The sequence below is a fragment of the Aedes albopictus genome, chromosome 2, assembly GCF_035046485.1.
Source record: "Aedes albopictus strain Foshan chromosome 2, AalbF5, whole genome shotgun sequence".
NCBI classification, from domain to species: Eukaryota; Metazoa; Arthropoda; class Insecta; order Diptera; family Culicidae; genus Aedes; species Aedes albopictus.
Genome location: NC_085137.1, coordinates 404327465 through 404350664, shown reverse-complemented (window position 1 = coordinate 404350664; position 23200 = coordinate 404327465). Strand labels below are relative to the sequence as shown.

General features: G+C 42.4%; 1 protein-coding gene across 4 annotated transcripts in view; it reads right to left on the bottom strand.

Moving 5' to 3' along the window:
• LOC109407940 (probable cytochrome P450 301a1, mitochondrial) overlaps nt 1-23200 on the bottom strand; it is an 88548-nt gene that overhangs the window by 13360 nt on the left and 51988 nt on the right. For all 4 annotated transcript variants that reach the window (XM_062853348.1, XM_029860887.2, XM_029860889.2 and 1 more), the window contains exons 2-3: nt 19867-20265; nt 11787-11937 (exon numbers count right to left, since the gene is read on the bottom strand). In XM_062853348.1, the coding sequence (XP_062709332.1) occupies nt 11787-11937; nt 19867-20207 (492 nt within the window). In that variant the 5' untranslated portion in view covers nt 20208-20265. The remainder of the gene's footprint in view (nt 1-11786; nt 11938-19866; nt 20266-23200) is intronic.

Genomic DNA, 23200 nt, shown 5'->3' with positions numbered 1-23200 from the left:
CCGTTCTCCTGCACACCGCCGAAGATCGTTCTTAGCACGCGTCGCTCGAAAACTCCGAGTGCTTGTAGGTCCTCCTCGAGCATGGTCCATGTCTCGTGCCCGTAGAGGATCACCAGTCTTATTATCGTTTTGTACATGGTGAATTTGGTGCGTGGGTGAATCTTTTTCGACCGCAGTTTCTTCTGGAGCCCGTAGTAGGCCCGACTTCCGCTGATGATGTGCCTCCGAATTTCACGGCTTACGTTGTTGTCAGCCGTCAGTAAGGATCCGAGGTAGACAAATTCCTCCACCACCTCGAAAGTATCCCCGTTAGACCAGCCCAAATACAAAAATGTCGAAAAATCCACGGGGCACCCTCTAGAATTGTGCCTTTGGATGAGAAGAACAATCTGTGAAAGATTCAGCTCAATCGGTTGAAAACTGAGCTGGCGCAAATGAGTTGAAGGTTTGTATGGGATGTTCAGTCCAAATATATGGGAAATTGGATGACCTCCAGTCTCTCATACAGCACGCCGGTTTGGCGAGTTCGATTTGGCTCAGAATTGAAAGAATAACAGTTGATACCCTAATGAACAACTTTGTAGAAGACCATATCATGATAAAACTTAATTTAGTTACGGTTTTAGCCAACGAAACCAGGATTAGGACATCTTCCCCCGTTTACTCTCGGTTGTTATATGCAGCACGTGTTGGTCGGCCGTAGCTTTCGCGCTACATCATAGGCCTCGGAGTGTGGGTTCAATTCCCGCTCCAGTCGGTGAAAACTTTTCGTCAAACGAAAAATTCACCACTGGGCCACTGGGTGTTCTTGTGTGTTGTCCGTTGTCTAATGTTAGTGTAATGTTCAGTCTGTGCAGCCTCTGGCTGAAGACGGTGTGAATTGTCTTTACACTGTCCGACAAAAAAAAACTTTTGCCGTGATCAGAGACCCCATTAGTAGGGCATAAAAGCGCATGGAAAATGTAGAAAAATGCCATTTTCAAATTTGTTGGAGCACCCCTAGAAACTTTTTAAGATGAGTTTGAATTTTATTCATTTTTGAAGGTTCGACAAGAGCTTTAGAAATCATCATATACACATTTGGAATACAATATCTTTGAAATGCAGTTTTGTGCACCGCTGAAATTTTCACAGGCCTGAGAAGCAACTTTGATAAATAACTAGTCAAAATTTCTACCTATTACGACATTCCGTTTCATTGATACACATCCGCGAAGGCCTAACTCTGACTTATATAGTGAAAATCTTTTAGGTTTTTTTATTAATCTAATTCCATAAAGCACGCCCATATTCATATCCATTTAAAAAACTTCTATGCATTAATGCCGTGAAGCGTCAGTCTTTCGGATACTTCGTACACCTCGGAATATTGGATGGATTTCCGCTCCAGTAGGAGAAAACGTTTCTTTAGAAGTTCTCCACTAGGTGACTAGATGTGACGTCCGTTTTCAAGTGGTAATATATTGTTCAGTCTCTGACTGAAGAAGATGAAAATTGTATTTCAAACATCTGGTTTAACTAAGTATGATTCTAGAAAGCTATACGAGAAATTTTAGGATATGATTACAAAGGATCCACAGGAAGAAAGTTAGATTAATTCATTGAGGTCAACATGAGTATTTTAAGGAAAAACTTTTCCAAATAAATGTAATGTTCTAATTGCAGTTTTCAAAAAAAAATTTTGTCGCTTATGAAAATGAACAAAGTATATTGTAACATTTGACATCAAATGTTACTTTCATAATCATGTTTAAATACCAATAAACTGCGATTTTGAGTGCGATGGATTAGGATCACAATTCAGGCAAAATACACTTCGTCTACTTAATTCAAGGAAGTATTTTGTTTTGATCGAATTTCGAGTCGTGCCCAAATTTAAATATCCATATATCGCATATGGATGAGAATACTTTTCCATGATTCAGTGTGTATCTTAGCAACCATTCCAGATTGCTTGACCTGGTGGATATCAAGCAGTTCCATGTTCTTAAAAAATTAAATACGATGCGTAAAATATATTCAAATTCCAACAACCTCTGCATTGAAACTAATTTGGACCATTTGGTCTAAATAAATCATATTAACTCGCCTTAGTGCTTCTGGATAGATAATATTTAACACTACCCAGGTAACCACTAAGCACTGTTCTAAGCATAATAACGGTCATTGAACAGCTTTTCAATGCTAAAAAGCTCTATGTAAGCATTCCTAATGCTTATAGGCTCTATGAACAGTAAGAACTAAAATAAGCCCTGTATGCTTATATAAAGCCTACAAGCTCTAAATAAGTTTGTCAGTGCTGTCACAGGGCTTGAAGTTCATGACGTTTATATCAATCAAAATTGATTTCGACCAATAGATAATGGAATCTTTCAAGCCAATGTGGTGATTCCAGACATGATTCTCATACTTTATTAGTTCTACAAATTCCAGATCCGGTCGGAAAACATCGCGGAGGAGGAGCTGCAACGTTTTCCGACCATTCGTATACAAATTGCTTCTCCCGAGGCTTTTCCTGCATCTTTATTCTTGCATTCGTCGCCACCAAATTGATCACTATATCATCACCCTCCCATATCATTTTGAACCGCCGGCCGAGATACCCAAACTATTATTTTGCATGGTTTAAATACTAGTTTGATCACACTGATTCCATGGTGCATCGCTGGAGCAGATGGAAAACGCAAATGGACTTGGACTTTCCATCAGGAACCCGGAGGACAACAGCTGGAATCTGGGTCATACAGCAAAAAAGTAACTTCAGAGGAAGCAAAATAAATGAGAAAAGAACAGGAGATAAACAAAATATTTTTTTCTTTTTTCTTCGTCTCACTTTTGACAACTCCCGCTCCAGAGACCTGGTACGGAATTTTGAAGTTGGCCGTATATCAGCCGAATAATGCGCCAAAAGTGGCTTTTGAGCAGCTTTATTAGAGGATATAGAACCAATTAACTCTGTTAGCCAGGTTCTATATTCGACTATAGAACCGATTTAATGCCATTTTTACAGCTTAATGGTTACTTGGGTATATTAACAAATAGGGTCTAGGATCATTTAGGCAGGAGCACCTATTTTAGGCACTTGCTGCTATAACTCAGTCAATTCCAAACCGATTGATTTGAATTGTTGCACATCTAGATAATATGCGTATTTGATCGTGTCTCAAAAATCAAGTCAATCGGTTCTAAATTGACTGAGCCATAGACACAAGTGCCCAAAATAGGTGATCCTGCCCAAATGGTTCCAGACCCTATGCTGCTGGAACTTATAAAGCAATTTTACAATCGCGGAGGGCATTATTGAGCTTGAAATTAAGATTTTACTACATGACAAATTCAATTAATTTCATAAAAGTGTCTTCAACGGTAATGCCCCAACATACACATTCTGTATTGTGAAACTAACTAAAATGTGATGAAAGCAACAGTGCTTGTACGATTACTAATAGTAAATGGAGAGTGTTCTCATTTTTGGTTTGCATTTTTCTAGGGTTGTATTGTTTTGAACAGTCGTGAACTCAAACCATGTTTTCTGCGCAATGCCAGCTTCAATTCATTGTATTGAAATAAGTTTGTTTTATTCAATAAAGTTACCAATTTTTCCACCTTGGTATGGCTAGGAGGTTCTTCGAAGCATTAAGTGAATATGGACAACCCACGAAAACACTGGAAACGTTTTTTTTGTACTGATCGCAAAATATAAATGATTAGATTTTATTTTTATTTTTACACATTTTTACTAACGTGGTAAATTTGAAAGATCGACCGGATTTTCTTCTCGAAAATTTGAATTCAATTATTTAGATCATAAGTGTAGCATTTCGAAGTCAAATCAAAGTAAAATAGTTATGTTGTCATGATTAGATAAGGGTAGGGGCTTGCTTTTTGTGATTGAATTAAGAGAAAACTTCAAGGATTTGTATTATATAAGTCAAATTTGATTCTTCCCGGATATGTATCAATGAAATGGAATGTCGTAATAGGCTGAGATTTTGACTAGTTATTTATCAAAGTTACTTTTCAGATCTGTGAAAATTTTAGCGGTGCACAAAATTGCATTTCAAAGATATTGTATTTCAAAAGTGTTTATGATGATTTCTAAAGCTCGTGTCAAACCTTCAAAAATGAATAAAATTCTAACTCATCTCAAAAAGTTTCTAGGGGTGCTCCAACAAATTTGAAAATGGCATTTTTCTACATTTTCCATGCGCTTTTATGCCCTGCTAATGGGGTCTCTGATCACGGCAAAAGTTTTTTTTTGTCGAACAGTGTTATTACAATTGGACTGAACATCCCTTACAAACCTTCAACTCATTTGCGCCAGCTCAGTTTTCAACCGATTGAGCTGAATCTTTCACAGATTGTTCTTTTCATCCAAAGGCACGATTCTAGAGGGTGCCCCGTGAATTTTGAAAACTTTTTTTTCGCTTCATACAAATGTGGGCCGGTCTAATCCCCTAACATTACTACCCAGACGGATCCAGTCGTGTTCGGTTTCGCCTACCAGCATGTACTTTGTTTTTGAGGCATTCACCACCAGTCCGACCTTTGCTGCTTCGCGTTTCAGGCGGGTGTACAGCTCTGCCACCATTCCAAATGTTCTGGCGATAATGTCCATGTCGTCCGCAAAGCACACAAATTGACCGGATTTTGTGAAAATCGTTTCCCGGCTGTTGAGCCCGGCTCGTCGCATCACACCTTCCAGAGCGATGTTGAAAAGTAGGCATGAGAGTCCATCACCTTGTCTCAGTCCCCGGCGAGATTCGAATGAACTGGATAGTTCACCCAAAACCTTTACGCAGTTTTGCACACCGTCTATCGTTGCTTTAATCAGTCTAGTCAGCTTCCCAGGAAAACCGTTTTCGTCCATGATTCTCCATAGCTCTGCGCGGTCGATACTATCGTATGCCGCTTTGAAGTCGATGAACAAGTGATGCGTTGGGACCTGGTATTCACGGCATTTCTGGAGGATTTGCCGTACGGTTAAGATCTAGTCCGTAGTCGACCGGCCGTCGATGAAGCCGGCTTGATAACTTCCCACGAACTCATTCGTTTTAGGTGACAGACGACGGAAGATGATGTGGGATAGCACTTTGTAGGCAACATTCAAAATAGTGATCGCCCTGAAGTTCTCACATTTAAAATCGAGATAACCATCTTCAAAAACGCGAGGCGACTGTTGGACATTGTCCCGTAGATGGGCTGCATCGAGCCCGAAACCGGTCGGCGTTAAGGTATTTTTTAATTATTTTGACGATTATAAGAACCATAAGTGTCGTGTCTTGTCTCGCGTCTCGTTTCGTGAATGTCGTGATTGTTCTTACGTTAGCACTAAATATACCAATTGATAGTGACTTCTGGAGGAGTTTGTTAAACGAACTTCTTGCGAATTGTCTGAAGGTAGAGGTGGACAAAAATCTCTGAAACATTCTCTTAAATCGCTAGAGGAATTTACGGAGGAAAAAAAAATTCTCGCTCCAGCACTCATGATATACTCTTTCTCTTTATCCACATCCACAAAACATCACATTTTCCCTCCGTCTGAGAGTAACATAACGTCACCACCGATGCACGAGATCAATAATTTGACGCTTAGTCAAGCGTTTAGTGGTAGGGGCTGTCCATAAACCACGTGGTCATTTTTTTGGGACTTTTTTTGAGTATTTTTTTTGAGTATTTTTAAAGATCTCTTCACTAAAACCATTGAAACCCCTTGAAACGCCTCCGAAATGTTTTCAAATGCCCCTGAAACCTCTACAATGTAGAGTCTACATTTTTATTGAAATACCCTTGAAATTCCCATAACTAATTTGAAATGGCCCTGAAACCACGGAGAACAGACGAACATGCTCGAACAAAATGTCCTAAAAATCTTGTGTAAAATAATAAAAAAAAAAACAAGCTCAGTTGTGACTGTGACTTTTCCACCTAAAAACTCGTTTTGACGCCATGATGGCGCTAACTAAAGAATTATTTCACCAGCAAGACTCCGGAAACCCCGGGAAATGCACCTGAAACCCCATTGAAACGCACTTGAAACGCTATCATACGCTCTCAAAACCTCTAGGAACGCCTTCAAACCCCCATAATCCCATTAACACTCCATCGAAACCTGACGGAACGCCCTTAAAAGGCCCCTGAAATACCGCTGATCAAAGTCCAAATAAAGTCGTTCATCCTCCATACATGGACCGTTACCCAATGTACATTTGCATGCAGTTAAATGGAAGCAAATACGCATATTTTTTTAAATACAACTTCGTATTGGCTGGGTAGGACCCTTAGTGAACCTGAACGGGTGAGCCTTTTGGCTAGTAAATTGTAGAAAGTTGGTCTGTGAGTAGCTGCTTTTCAGAAAGTGCTATGGCCCAAATCTTGTGAAAGTTAATTCAGAGCGGTGGACCTAGCGGTGAACCCTGTCGAAAACACATCATTCAAATATAACATCTACCACAACGGTAGCAGTATTGCTGAACATGGGGTCGGATTCATAGTGATCGGGAAACAGATGAATCGAGCTAAGAGATGGAAGCCAATCAACGGGTGGATCTGCGTATCGCGGATTCGCGGCAAATTCTTTTGTAGCCTGATCATTGTCTATGCGCTGACCAACGACAAAACCAATAACGTGAAGAATCGTAATACGAAATGCCTGGACCTATGGAAAATACCCAAAACACGACGTTAGGATTGAAATCGAATACGTCAACACCCTGGCCGGAAGCAAGGACGCTTTACGTCCAATCATAGGTACGGAGAGCTCCACTCCATCACTACCCAAGTAACATTTTCAGAGCTGATTGAATTTATTTTAGTTTTATGAGAGATTTATAACGGTCGTCGATAATGCCATCGGTATAAGTTTTATTGAATACTAAAAGCGTCCTATAAAGCACGAAAAAAAAAATTTCATACGACTCACTCATGAAGCAACCTGTTTGATTTATAAAAGGTTTTATGGCGGTTGTTGAGAGCTCTTTAAAGGAGTATTCACTGCGAGGATTTCATGCCAGAAGATGCACTATGTTATATTAGGTGGCTAAAACTATCGCCATCCCTAACCATGACTCAAATGCATAAGATATTGAAGTATTAGTTGGTTCATAATACGCCTTTTTTAAATTTCATCTCAAATGAATGTCCTTTCAATAAAATATGATCAATTTGAAGCCGTTCAAATATTACTATTTGCATATTTTAGCCATTCATAGCCGACCATAGTGAAATGCTGTTTATGGTCGATCTGAGCGCCATCTCATAAAGAGTAGTGGAAACCAGAAGTCGGCTTATTACAATCTGAATATAGTAATAACACGACCGATTACACTTATACGGGCTCTGATAAAGAGTTGATAAATTTATCGCCAAACGCACTTTTTTTCTGGGAAACTCCTGCTGCCATATTGAAATTTGTAACTTTTTCCCAGCGCAAAATCAATAATTTCGTCAGAATGATACATACACACTTATTTCTGAATTGCCTGTTCGGTACTTTTTTGACGAGATTATAACAGCAGTACGATCTCGGTAGTTTCGGTAATCGATTTTACTGAGATTCAGTAAAACAACTGTCTAAATCGAATGGAAAAGGTAAACAAGACATTTTTGCTGAACGAGTTCGGTGCTCAGCAGTTTAAATCTCGTCAAAAAATTATCGAGCTCGCTAATCAAAATTAAGTGTGTACCTTGGTAATTTTATCCATATTACTGCAGGCTAAATAAAAGCACAATCGGGTAGGCCGTTTATGGGGGATCAGGTGAATAAAAAAAATCATTTCTCGTTTTCCTCGAATGAAAATTTTCTGCAAACAAATTACTATTTTTGAGGCGCGCTGGTTTTTTGCACCTATTTTCACAACTTTCACGGTAAAATTCGTTTCTCACACACTTTCTTACTACGGAAACCACCACCAGAGTCACATACTATTACGAATATCAGTTCGGAATTATCGTGGAACATCGATTCCATGATGGTTTCGATGAGAACGCTAGTTTGTTTACCTTTTCTAGTACAATTGAATGAATACTGAACGTCAAAGTTGTTCGAACAAAAATGAACACCATGTTGGTTTTGTTGCGTTCTTATTGTTGCTCATAATGTTTCTTTGAAAACCTCAATAAGTGTGGTCCACTTGGTCGAAAGGCGTTCTTAGAGCGGTTGTCAGAAGGTTGTAATAGAATAGTTAACTTTATTAGCAAAAAATTTGTCATGAAAACTGCTTATAGAACATTTTAAATCTTAAAATGATACTTGGGTAATGACCACGGCCTGAGATTAGTCAACTTTGCTGCTGCCAGAGAGTGGTCATTAGTATGTACCACCTACTTTGCACGCAATCTACCCCAAAATAGAGAGAGAGAGAGAGAGAGAGAGCATGAGGAAAATGTGATAATGAGATTGCTCAAGTGCAAGACAGAATGGAACATAATAGTATGCGGAGATTTTACAAAACTGGCAATGTCGTGTGGAGAAAAACAGCGCCTACTCCCGTCATGTGCAACGAACGTGACGAAAACCTTTTGTCAAATTAAACAATGGTGGCTGCCAGGTGGAAAGAGCACTTCAAGGTTTTGCTGTATAATTGAAGAACGACAGATAGAATTCGAATCGACTACGACGGACAGGCTGTGACGACGAGGTCCAGACAATCATTTAAGGGTTAAATAACGAGACTGCTGGGAAAGATGAACTTTCCCAATGCACGCCTAGGGTTAAGTATGGTAGTGAGCAGTTGCAACCCGCTGTATTGATGGTATTGATACACTGAAGTTTTTTACGCGGTTTTTTTACGTGTTTTTTTTTACGCGGTACCGCGTTATTTCAAAAAACGTCGTAAAAAAATCGGGTTTTTTAAAAACACGCGCAAAATAGTCAGGATCACGTCTAACGTGACTTGACTTTTTTACGACGTTTTTTTACGCTGTACCATCACCGTCGTATAAAAAAAACTTTAGTGTATATTGAAGATATGTGAAGTGAAAGAACTGCATGCTTGTTGCTTGGATGGTCTAATTTGCCCTCTATACAAGAAAGGGCACCGACTGATGTGCACGAACTATAGAGGAATAACGCTTCTCAATTCAGCTTTGAAATTGAGATTCAGATTGAAATTGAAAAAAAATGAAGGAACGGAGAAAAACCAGATCTTGAAAATTTTACAGAATTATCATATTCTGAGAAGCTTCGTACCAATTCTACGATAATAAAAAAAAAATCCCAGCTATACCAAATCATAAAGTTCTTCTGAGACGACGAGACTCAGTCTGTTGCACTATGCATAATAGCGTGGTTCAAAAACTCGTTTTTGCTTCACACCGCTTATTGGATCCCTAACCAGATTATATGCCTTCCCTCAAAATTTGAGATCATTTGGTTGAAAATTGAGACTGCACAAGCCCTTCAAAGTTTGTATGGAAATTACTATGGGAAAACGATGTTTTTCATTCAATCCACCGTAGCATTTCCTCAAGTGCTCTAGAGGGTTAGTTGACCCTTGGTAATCCTAGGCTACTCTATCAGCTACAACTTTGCCGAAGACCGCATTTAAATCAGACGCCTCATTAATAAGCTATCGATTTTTATCCAGAATCGAAAACTTTACTAATGATGGTTTAACTTTTCGGTGGGCATCACTGCATTTTGCAGTGAAACATAGCAGCCATGATTTCAGTTTGCTATCTTTGGCGCCATATGCAGAAATGTTGCCTGCTGGAAAGCTGGAGAATCACTGTAAAAGTTTGTCCAGTTGGATACAAGTCGATAATAGGGGTCGCAGTACCGACCACTTTTGGTGAGTACCAGTATTTCGGTACTGAGGATCACAGTACCGGTAAAATACCGGTACTCGAAAATTTTCACTAAAATGAAGAGCAATCTATTTTGTACAAGGGAGCGGATCTGGTGTGGTGGTTAGAACACTTGACTATCACGCCGAGGACCTGGGATCGAATCCCACTCCCGACAATCTCGCAAAATGTGAGTTCTTCCTTCGGAAGGGAAGTAAAGCGTGGGTTCCGAGATGAACTAGCCTAGGGCTAAAAATCTCGTTAATACAGATAAAAAATATATATGTATATATTTTGTACAATAAAATCTACCATTTACCCTAGGGGCAAGACTGCAGTGTCAAATCCGGAGCAACTCTGAACAATCCTGAGTAAGTTTTTTTTGTTCGAATCCATTCAGAAACGTCGCTACGAAGCGGCAAATCGGTTTTTCACAGGTGTTAAGCAACACTTAGGGAAACCCAGAGTCATCCAGAGTTATCCAGAGGAATTCTGAGCAACACTTCGATAAAAGAGTTACTCTCGCTGTATCTGTCTTATCCGTAGCGTTTACCAGACTCTCGTGAATTCCGGTTTTCAGGTATGTCATAAGGGGCTGTCCATTAATTACGTAAGGGATTTTTTACGATTTTTCGACACCCCCACCCCCCTTGTAAGATTTTTTGTATGAGAGCCCAATAACCCTTACGTAATTAATGGACAGCCCCTTAAAATCTAACTACGACATTCTAAATTGAACAGCAAGTATAGATCTATGAAAAATAAAGAAAGAAATTAGTTGTATGAAACTGTTTTAGAGCTATTGCTTAACAATCTTACATATAGCAAAATCAGATAGATCGATGCTATGTACAGACAGAAGAAGATTAAACTGATTTATATTAAACTGAATTCCTTATTAAAAACTGAAGAATAACAAGAAACCCTAATCTAACAAGTTTTATTAAAAGCTAGTAAATCTATTTCCAACATACAACGTTCAATAAACCAATTACTGTTATGATATGCTGGAATAGCAAAAAGGTTTCATATATTAAATGTTGATTTGTCATAGTAGTTTTTAAATGTTTTCGTTTATTTCTATTGCATATTGGCTATACTAATGACCGGATTTCAACACTTCGGGAGAGGTCTCCCAGTACCGAAAGTACCGGTACCAATGCTCAGTCATTACCGGTATTTCGATACCAAAAATTGACCAATTAATACCGGGTTATTGGTAATACCGGGATTTTTGGTACCGGTTCTACCGGTACTACATCCCTAGTCGATAACTAATTATTGAGGCGTCCGATTTGAATGCGGTCTTCGGCATAGTTGTAGCTGATAGAGTAGCCTAGGAGTACCAACTAACTCTCTAGGTCACTTGGGGAAATGTTACGGTCGATTGAATGAAAAACATCGTTTTCCCATAGTAATTCCCATTCAAATTTTGAAGGGCTTGTGCACTCTCAATTTTCAACCAAATGAGCTCAAATTTTGGGAGAAGGCATGTACTCTGATCAGGAATCGAATAAGCGGTGTGGAGCAAAAACGATTTTTTGAACCACGCTAATGCACAATGCAATGCAAACAAAACAATAATGAAGACAATAGTTGGCTGCAGTCAAATTAAAATATCTTGATTACTGTAAAATTGTTTCACATTTAAAATTGTAATTCTTCACATCGCTGAACATGAACACAATCAACAGCTGTCGTCATTCGGTTCAAGAACCTGGCTATGCACATATTTGACTATGTGTCGAACCGGTTCTTCTGGTACTATTTTTGTGTGACGAACACTACAAATTCAAATCAGTTTCACATATTTTCGCGTATCTTCACACATGATCATATGTGCTAGCTTACGCTTCTCTAGGATCCCTCCGTTACCATGCGATCATATATGATTAAGATTATGAATATTCATACTCTATCCGAAGCCGGCAGCAGCAACGGTTTTTGGGCTAGACCTTAAAATCATATAGATGTACGTATTCGGGGGGTCCATGACATACCTTTTCAATTTCATCAGCATCGTACACGAACAGCAGATCGGGCCGACCGATGAGGCCCCCTAGTCGCACTATCCGGCCGAAGTGCTCGTGCAGCAGAAACGATATCATCGCCACATCGGAGATTTTGTACTGGCCGATGATGGGGAAAACGCTGGAAGAAAATTAAAAAAAAAAACTGTTAAACGATGTGTCGGTTGAGGTTTAAAATTAATGTGTATTTATTGATTATCACATTAAAAATATACTAACAGACATTTTTTTCGGTACGAGAGTTCAGATAAGCATCCATCAGCTACAACTGTCTGAGAGATTCTTTGAAAGACACAATTTCCATATTAGTAACGGAACGTAAACCGCGCAAAGGTTGCTGTAGTCAGACTGATTAGCACGCCGCTAATTTTCCGCTGCATTGAGCTAGACAGATGTTAATTAGTCGGTACTCAAACCACAAACCAAACGAAATGAAACTTGGTTCCGTTTCGGCCAAACAAAACTAGTTTTCCCAACTGTTTCTACCGCGCATCCGTTTCGTCCGCCCCAGTCAGTCGGTCAGTTAGCTGGTCGAAGTGCGTCACTGCCTAATTCACAATGGCGAAAAATTTGGACAATGTTTGACATCATTCGTCCAGTTGGCAGTTTACGTGAATGGAAGCTGTTGGTTGCCGCTTGGAACACGCTAGAGGGGCAAGTTCAAGGTTGCGTACCGTGAATTCGAACCTGAGGTAGCATTGTTTTGGATGTTTGACGCATTTGGTTGGGTCTAGTTAGAGATTACTTATAAGGAGGGATCAAGTCCAAGGTTGAAAGAAGTAGCATTAAACCGTACGAACCAACTAGTCATATGAATGCTGTACCGATTGTATGCAGAAATACAGGATTAAAACGCTGTCTGATTTGTTTCTTATCATTGTTTTCTTTTGGGCGTGGCTGGGTCACGACTACATGAAAAAAAAATCGCCTCGAGCCTTTTTGGGGTTCCATTTTAGTCATAAAATAAATCAGCATGAGCGAAGACTGTATTTCAGCTCCAACGATTATCTTTAAAAATGTGAGGCTAGAAAAAACAAAAATAACTTCAAAGGTCGCTACCTGATCCGGCTAAATAAATCAAGGCAAGATACTTTACGAGACGAAAACTCTAAGAGCAATTCAACCTCCGTAGAACGCAGTACGATTGTACATGCTTGTTCTTCTTCTTCTTCTTCTTCTTGGCGTAACTTCCTCACTGGTACAAAGCCTGCTTCTCAGCTTAGGGTTCTATGAGTACTTCCACAGTTATTAACTGAGAGCTTCCTCTGCCAATGACCATACTACAATGATACTCTATGCCCAAGGAAGTCAAGGAAATTTCCTTTACGAAAAGATCCTGGACCGACCGGGAATCGAACCCGTCACCCTCAGCATGGTCATGCTGAATACCCGTGCGTTTACCGCCTCGGCTATATGGCCCCCCTGTACATGCTTGTCTGATTTTGTAAAAGACATATCTCCAAGAATCTCTCTACCTGGTATTCATTGATTACGAAAAATCTTTCAACCGTCTCAATCAAGAACATATGTGGGGAGTCCTCATTTTCGTGCAGAGAACTGCACAGCAGTATCTTGTCCGATCCTATCCGGGTCGTTTCTGGAGTTAGGCAAGGATGTATCCTATCACCAATACTGTTTCTCATCGTAACCGACGAGATCCTGGTGGTAGGTGCGGTTGATCGAGAATCAACTCGTGGGTAGCTGTGGCAGCCCATTACCATGGAGCATTGGCTGATGACGTTGCTCTCCTAGCTCAACGGCGCTCTGATATGCAGAGCTCGATGATCTTGCCAATCGCTCCTCGGTAGCAGGTCTCACCATGAACGTCAACAAGGTAAAATCGTTGGATGTAAACACGGTCAACCCTTCGAGCTTCACAGTAGTTGGGCAAGCAGTGGATATTTTTTTTTTTTCAGCATACGCGCGGAATCTCGAGGCCGAGTTGCCAGACGAGGGCGAGCTCGATGAGGCCCCTCTAGAGGACTGCTGGAGTACAGTGAAAGCAGCCATCAAAGACACAGCCGGGAGCACCATCGGTTTCGTGGAACGGAATCGATGGAATAAATGGCTCGACGAAGAGTGCCGAACGGTTTTGGAAGAGAAGAACGCAGCGCGGACGGTAAGGCTGCAGCAAGGGACCCGGCAGAACGTGGAACGTTACAAATAGAAGTGGAAACGGCAGATCCTCTTCTTTCGGGATAAAAAGCGCCACCTGGAAGAAGTGGAGTGCGAATAAATGGAACTGCTGTGCCGTTTACAAGAAACACGGAAGTTGTACCAGAAGCTCAACGCATCCAGCAACGCATCCAGCAACGCAACTGCAACCGAACAGTTACCGAAGGAGTGGAAGGAAGTGGTAATTTGTCCCATGCGCAAGAAAGGCGACCATTGGGAATGTAAGAACTTCAGAGCGATCACCATTTTGAATGTTGCCTACACAGTACTACCCCAGATCATCTTCCGTCGTCTGTCACCTGAAACGAATGAGTTCGTGGGAAGTTCAAGCCAGCTTGATCGACGGCCGGTCGACAATAGACCAGATCTTCACCGTACGGCAAATCATCCAGAAATGCCGTGAATACCAGGTCCCAGATCACCACCTGTTCATCGACTTCGAGGCGGCATACGACAGTATCGACCTCGCAAAGCTATGGAGAATCATGGATGAAAACGGCTACCCGGCTACCCCTGAACATCTAACATAGGTTCCACGGGGGTGTCATCGGAGACATTTCTGATTTGTAACCAAAACATGCCGTACGACGCATCAATCTTCATGATTTCGAGATAATGGGGCAGAAAAAAATGACTGAAGTATGTATCAACTGATGTGGCCGCTCCGGAACACCTGGAACCGCGGAGGCCTCTTAAAAACAATAACACATAAAATAAACACTTTTAGCCAGTTGGCAAAACATTTCAGGGCGTGTCAGAAGCGTTTCAAGAAGGGTTCTCAAGGGGTTTCAGGGGTGTCCCAGGGATGTTCATGGTGGTTTCAGGGGGTTTAAAGGACATTCCAGGGGTGTTTCAAGATTGTTCCAGGAGTGTTCGAGAGGGTCTCAGGGCATTACAAGAGTTTCAGAGGCAATCCAGGAGATTTCGGGAGATTATGGGTCCTGGGGCTTTTAGGCGGTGTTACAGGGAGTGTCATGGACGTTCCATGAGATTTCGGGTTTCAGGTGGTTTCAGGGAGATTGAGGGACGTTTTAGGGGGTTCCAACGGTGTTCTATGGGGTTTCAAAGAGTTTCAGAGAGTGGCAGAAACGTTGCTAAGGGGTTCCAGATAGTTTCTGGGAATTTCCAGGTGTTACAGGGGGAGTGGACCCGGTTGGATGGTTAGAGCACATGACTATCAAACCGAATTGAATTGATTCCCACTCCCGACAAACTCACAAAATGTGAGTTCTTCATTCGGAAGGGAAGTAAAGCGTGGGTCCTGAGATGAACTAGTCTAGGCCTAAAAATCTCTTCAATAGAGATATATATTAAAAAGTGTTATTGGGTATTCTAGGAGGTTTTATGAAACTTAATGTACGCCTTGAAACCGCGCTCGCCTTGAAAGCTTCCTGAAACTCCCGGAAACCGCTTCCGATCCCACATGTAATTCTCTGAAACCATTTGAAATCCATTGAAACTCTCTTGGAAGCCCACTGGTACCCCTTTTTTCTTTTAAACCATAGGGGGATAATCTGCAAACAGACACCATAATATCAAGGATAGGGTAGTGTGGGGCTGAGGCCGTCTTCTACAACAATAGTAAATGCCAGGACTACTCTCTCCTCGTACCCACTATACACATTCCTATGGTCGCCAAACCCTACGTCTTTCCGGAACCACCAAGAAAGTATTGCTTCAGAGAGGGGCTAGTACACATCGCACCCTCAAGGTTAACTGCGTAGCCTAGCAGCAACGAACATCGATGACTCGCTCTGGAGAGTTCATCACGGTAACATGCTGGCGCTTAGCCAGTTTCCTGAGTGGTCCTCGCCACTCCCTTTGTCCTTGGAAGGCGGGCAGGGTCAACCTCGCCCGCGCCCAACTGCTTGGCAGACATCAAGAACTGATGCCCACGTGCAACCCGATCTGACCTGTCCATAAGGAAGGGTATCACTACCCTTCAGGCCCTATCAGATGCACCCGAAGGTTGCAGACAGCAGGTTCTCACCTACCCCGACCCTTGCCGGAGACCCCTTTCCAACCGCGGGCTCGGATCCAACCCAGTAGACCGACGCCACGACAGCACCGCCACCGGGACTTCCTCTCCGCGGCCACTTAATCGCTGTAAGGGTCGATCTCGACCGCAGGGCACCGGTATGACCTACGAAGCCGACTCCGAACCCCTGGACCACCTCTTGTACTGCATCTGGACTAGCCATTCTCCGAGTCCACGCGCCACCTCCTCTGTAGCTCCTAGACGAACGATATGGGTGATTGCCGTTGAAACGGCGTTCCAGCCAAACTCATCCCTACACATCCTCTGGACCAAGTTGTCCGGGTTTGTGTCCTCCCCGCATGTGGCAAGCATGCGGTCACGCATTGTGCGAAAACGTGGGCACACGAACAAAACGTGTTCCGCCGTTTCCTCTAAACCATTGCACACTGGGCATTTGGGAGAATCCGCGAAACGGTGTAGATACTGTCGGAAGTAACCATGACCTGTAAGGACCTGTGTCGCTTCCCTATGGCGCCTATTAATCTAACTATCTACCCTCGGTATCAACCTATGGGTCCACCTTCCTTTGGTGGAACTGTTCCACGCGCGCTGCCATTTGACCATAGAGGCCATCCTGGCAGTCCTGCGTATGCCTCTCTTGCCGCGCATTTCGAAGCACTCCATGTCCTCACTGATAGGAATGCTGATAGGCACCATACCAGTAATGACGCAGAGAGCGTCGTGTGACACGGTACGGTACGCGCTCGCAATCCTCAGGCACATAAGCCTGTAAGTACTTTCCAGCTTCCGTCGGTAGCATTCAGTACTTAGCGCGGTGCCCCACTCCGGGCCACCATACCTAAGTATGGACGTAGCAACACTAGCCAGAAGCTTGCGCTTACTGGCATACACCGCAGAGCTATTGGACATCATCCGGGACAGTGCCGCAATAGCTATGGAGGCTCTTTTACAGGCATAATCGACGTGGCTACCGAAGGTAAGCTTATCGTCGATCATCACGTCCAAGTGTTTGACGGAGCGCTTTGACAGGATAGTGCACTCTCCTACACTGATCTCCGTCTGCTGCTCCGACTTCCGGTTGTTAACAACCGTCACCTCTGTCTTGTGGTGAGCCAGCTCCAGTTTCCTGGACCGCATCCACACCTCCACAACCTTGATCGAGTGGTCGGTAGTCAACTTCACCTCCTCGATCGTTTCACCGTAGACTTCGAGCGTAATGTCGTCGGCAAATCCGACAATCTCCATTCCCACTGGGTACTCTAACCTTAACACCTCGTCGTACATGACATTCCATAACACCGGACCCAGGATGGAACCTTGCGGGACTCCTGAGGTTATGTGAAAGCACTTCCGACCCACCTCCGTGTCGTAAACTAGTACGCGATTCTGGAAGTAGCTTTCGAGAATCTTGTAGGTACCCCGGTATCCCCAAACGCAAGAGCGCATCGGCAATAGCAGACCAGCTGGCGCTATTGAACGCATTCTTTACATCCAGAGTCACTACCGCACAGAAGCGAATTCCCCTCCTCTTAGGTTCGAGTGCTTTCTCGGCAGTTTTTGTAACCGACAAGATAGCGTCTACGGTGGACCTCCCCTTCCGGAAGCCTGGTTGCTCGAAAGACCATTTTCGCCCTCGGTGAACCTCAACATTCTATTGAGGATGATCTTTTCGAGCACCTTCCCCGCCGTGTCAATCAAGCATATTGGTCTATATGCCGACGGGTCTCCGGGTGGTTTCCCCGCCTTTGGCAATAGTACCAGGCTCTGCCTCTTCCAAGCTTCTGGGAAAACTCTCTCGTCCAGGCATTTCTGCATAGCAGACTTGAACATCTCGGGAGCCTCTGCAATGGCTACTTTTAAGGCCAGGTTCGGAACTCCGTCCGGACCTGGGGCCTTACCTACGCTAAGGGACTTAGCTATCCCCACAAGTTCCACATCGGTGACCCTCTCCTCATCGCCAGCCCCAGTCCTCGGCTATCCTACGAAAGGAGGCCAAGGATAAGGATCATGACGCGGAAAAAGTCCTCCAATGATTCCCTCCAACATCTCTGGAGATTGCTCTGTAGGAGCCATCACACCTCTCGTCTTGGCCATAACGATCCTATAGGCGTCACCCCACGGGTTCGTATTGGCACTCTGACAGAGACCCTCAAAGCAGGCCTTTTTGCTTGCTCTTATCTCGGTCTTAAGCGCGGCTTTTGCAGCGGCGAAAATCACCTGCCGTTCGTTTCGCTCTTCCTCTGATCGTGCTCGCTGCATCCGCCGCCTAGCCCGCAGATATGATATATTATAACTAGATTTTACATCCTTATATAACAGGTTGGTACACCAAAGTATTATTATTCTACCAGTTTGATACCAAAAGAAGTCGAGAATTGGAATGACGATTAGGGGCGGTTTCTTTACCCTGGCTTAAGTATTAAACCAGGTTTAACTATATGGGTTAGCCTAGCCTGCCGGTTAAGCTGAGATGATGAGATCGACCCTAAATCACTTAACAGAATACGGCAGAATAATTGTTTGCTTCTCTTTTGTTTTATATTTTACAACATCATCTTGTCATCAAGTTTGTCCTGCTGAAGTGATTGTGTGAGAATTGCAAATTGAGAAAAGAATATAGTGATTTATCATACACAAAACTTTTTTCTTGAAATTCTAAGTTTTTGAACCGTGGATCAAAAACCTTTACAAACTTGGATATATGTAAAACAATTTTAAACAATTTTGGAAATCACGTATGAGCGATTCTTATTCTTCTAAATTTTTATTTTCATTGCAATTAGGCGGATACAAATTTAATTTTGACTTTTTGTCTCCCCCTCTTCAAAAAATTTTGGCCGGATCCGATGAGTTTTTATTATCTTTCGGATTAAATGCTTTATTATTTTTATCCCCCCCTCAACCAGCCAAAGAGTGATGGGACAAAAAGTCAAATAAATATTTGTAACGGCCTTATAGGAAAAATTAATCAAGAAAATTGAGACAATCAATAAAACTAACATCTAGTTCGTCCAACAACATTTCTCCATACCATAATTTACATAAGCCTATTGATCGCAAAAGCCCACCCGGGAACCCCAGGAAGCATCGTGCACGATCGCTTCCAAGCTTCGATTTCGATTATTCGTCTGACTAACCAAACCATCGCCGTCACGTAAGCCCCCATCGTGTAGGCCATTTAGCTCTGTTTTCACGCTCTGATTGCGCCGTTCAGGAAGTCGCATCGGTAATGCTTTCCCCTGTTGGAGACTGGCGGGCGGGCGAAATCGATTCAACCTTGAGTCACACGGTGCGGTGATGTAGGTAGAGGTGTATTTTAGTGGTTAGTGATCTTTTTCGCAGATCGAATAACGTCATTCGATAAGAACCCGCCGCAGAATATTTCCCGAAATTTGGCGTCATTGGCAAACAAGCAAAACTGGTTTCTACAATCGGGAAGAATCTCTTTCGCGATTGACGCAAAACCAGAAGTTTGCAGTCGCATAAAGACCGCAACTTTTTGGAATTTTAATGAGCGAAAGGACAAAGGATCAACGTTTGCGGTTCGGTTGGTGATCCCAGTAGGAAGTGAAAACAAAATTTTTATTTTCTTTGAAGGTCACTGAGTCTGAGAATGGCTGATTTGATGAAGAAAATAGCTGTGGCCTCAATTTTCAATATTCGATGCGGTTTTCTGTGCCATGGGTTAGCAGGATGAAGCATTGGTCTAATAAATTCACAGTAGTGAGTTCGAATCTCATCAATGCACTACAACTTGTTTTTTTTTTCTAGAATTGATAACTTAATTTATCTATGATATAGGCCTAGCATATCACGTTATCTGATTACAAGTTTCATCTGCAGTTACCATGCCCAGGTCAGATTGTGGAAACTTACCGCCAAGTGTTGCCCAGAATCGGCAGTGGTTTCGGGCCGGGAACCTCCGAGTAGGGTCGAGCGTTTTCCAGTTTGATCGTCGGTGGGGCCTGCTGCTGGATGTGTGCTGCGGTGGCGGCGGGGTGAAGCCGGCTATTGACGGCAACCGAGGCCACGTCCATCATGTGGGGACAGGTGCTGGTGGCATAGCTGGAACTGGGGATTTTGTTGCTCTGTTGAGTGGCGGAGGCGGCGGCGGTGCTCTGGGCGGTGGTCTGCGGGGCCGAGGGGGCTGACGATGTGGCCGAAGTGGACGCTAATCGATTCAGCTCGCGTATCAACCGATGGCGAGTGCTGTTCATTTTCACTCGTGGCGACACGGCCGGTGCACTCGAACTCGGCAAGAAACGAATGCAAGTCCTGCCAGAAGAAAGACGGAAAGATGTTTGTTAATTCAAAGTTTGTTTTTTTTTCGATGCAGCTGGGTGTGGTGGAAGTGGGAGTTGGTTTGGAATCATAGAGCATCGCGCTTGGAATATTTGAGTTGATGCAAAGCCATCAAAGCGTGTGAGATGGGCGGAAGAACTGCCTTGGCGTGTAATAAATGATTCAACGAAACTACTATTACATCATTAGGTAGGCATGTCTGACGTAGAATTTCAGTTTCATAGATTTGTATGGAAGTGTTAAGTACTATAGTCAACGTTGTGCAACAAGAATGTTTTGGATTTCTTCTTCGAAGGCAGACATGGGATTCCCATGTGTTCCTCCGATATGTTTACTGTTTCTTTTCACATTTCACTGCAAATTGCTTAGTCTATCATGAGTAATGTTCTTAATGCACAGTATTGCCACGAGTTCAAACAAGAATGGCTTATAGGGGAACAAAGCCCAAAATGCCAAGATGGGATAAAATGGTACAACTCATAAAATCATTCCTGAATGGGACTTGATCATTACTATAGGTGAATGGTGTCAAGATGTGTTTGCATCATACATTCTTCTGGAAGCTAGGCCGCCAAACCCTCGAAAAATATTTTGATTTTCAATGAAAATTGCCAACTTCCGGTTTTTCGTACATGCAATTAAGGTTTTCTGGTGATTTTATTACCAGCCAAGTGTTTCCAACGAGATTAAGGCACACATGGAGGCGCATGGTTGTTGATGTCTATGCTATCCATGTAAGGGGTCATTCAATTATGACGACCATCGTTTTTCGGGAAGGGGGGTGATACTCCATTTGAGTATACGGAAAAAGCGGGTCAGAGGGGGAAAGGGAGTCGGAAATGCCCGAAAACTGATGGACGTAATTTTGTTGAGTTGCTGTTATCACTTTGGAAGACTAACAAATTAGGCTAATTATCATTGAAAACGATGAACATTTGAAAAATGGCATCTTACCCCACTTTCCCTACATAACTGTTTGAAATACTGTTGTGGTGTATCTCAGAAAAATAAAAAATAGTAAAAAACTACAGAGCCATTTATTTAAAAAATCTTGGAAAATGATTGAATTTCTATAATTTTTCTTGTCATTACTATTACTTGCAGTACATCGGAGACAAATTACAAGAATTAAAGTGACCTGGCCTAATGTGCAGCGTTGTAATAAATTCTCTAGACATCAATGAAAAGCTTGAGTCTACATTGAAGCCATAAAATGGGGACATCTCATACCAACCACTCAGATTTATGAACACAACCGCGTAAAAATCGATGGTAGTGACGTTCCTGAGAAAGTAAATGTCACTCCTTGATGCATGCTGTCAAAGGATGAATCACAAGTGTTTACCCCGTTTGTCCTGGCCCTTATGCCTAAGTTTAGGTGCTATTACCCGCCGTCTAAAATAAAAAAAAAAAAATAGCATAGCATTACATAAACACTTTCACAAATCGTGGTTGGCTTTGCAAAGAGATAAGTATATCCATTGCCATTGCAAATTTTGCTACTATTTACAATAACATAGATCCACACACCTGGCCAAGTCCTTGCAAGCATTTATATGTTGGAAGAGGCGATTTCTTCACTCCGCCTAGGCATTCAACCTGGTTTAACTATATGGGTAAACCAGATTTACGAGTTGAGCGGATGTGAAGAAATCAGCCATAAGATCTATCATCAACTTGGATACCGTCCATAACTGAAACGGCTTCCGTAGACAGTGTTTGGCAGCCGAAGTGATAAGTGAACCACTCAGCTGTCTTTCTTCCCTTTTGTTGGGTTTGTTTCAATTACCAAGCGTATCTATGTTCTCTCGTCGAGTCGTATGGTTCACGAACGTATACAATGAAGATACTCCAATATCGATGAGCGGGCATCGCTAAGTGTAACACTTTCTGATGCTCTCTCATCGTTGGCTTCAAACAACTGTGAATATACGTTTGCAGGCGGTGTCGCCAAGAGTTATGACAATAAAATATTCTTGCCAAATGCATCACTTTCATTAGCGTCGCCGAGCATCTTCTCTCACTCACTCACTCACTCAGCACATTCACTCTCGTATTGAACCGGGCAAGAGAATGAACAGCACATTTCGGAAAGCGTTCCCGAGCACGTCGCTTCACTATGTGTTATACTCGTCGAGTGTAGCACAAGCTGAGCATAGACCACTCAGTGACTCGCGATGAAAATCCAAGCTCTGTCCGTAGATGAAAAGGTGTAAAAAAATAGCGAATACGAATTCCAAACATATATAAACATTAGAGTGGGTGAACGTTGTATGGAGAATCTTTAAATTTGATCGCATTAACCCGGAACAAAGCTTTTTCAATCTGTATTGGCGTCCAAAATAACTGTGCAAAATTTGGGAGCGATTGGTTGCATCCCCGTATTCCGCATTGCGATTGAAATTTGTATGGAATTTAATATGGGAAAACGTGATTTTTTTGCATTTTTCTCCTGAATTGATTTTTTTTGTCCAAAACGATCTAACTAATGACGTTAAAGTATAGCCTAGGATATTCCGAACCGCAAAGTGATCCGTTGCTTGTGAAAAAAAGTTATTCACTTGGTAACTTACGCCAAAAATTGAGATTTTATTATTGATGTTATGCCTTTACATGTTAAATGTTAAGCACCACTGAGCAATCTGTACGTTATATCTTTTTTCACAAGTGTCGGATCACTTTGTGGTCTTCGGCAAAGTTTTTCGGCATATCCTAAGCTATACTTCAACGTCATTAGTTGGGTCGTTTTAGACAAAAAAAAAATTCAATTTAGGAGAACAATGCAAAAAATCACGTTTTCCCACTCTCAATTCCATACAAATTTCAATCGCAATGCGGAATACGGGGACGCAACCAATCGCTCCCAAATTTTGCACAGTTGTTTTGGACGCCAAAAGTAATCGTTTGT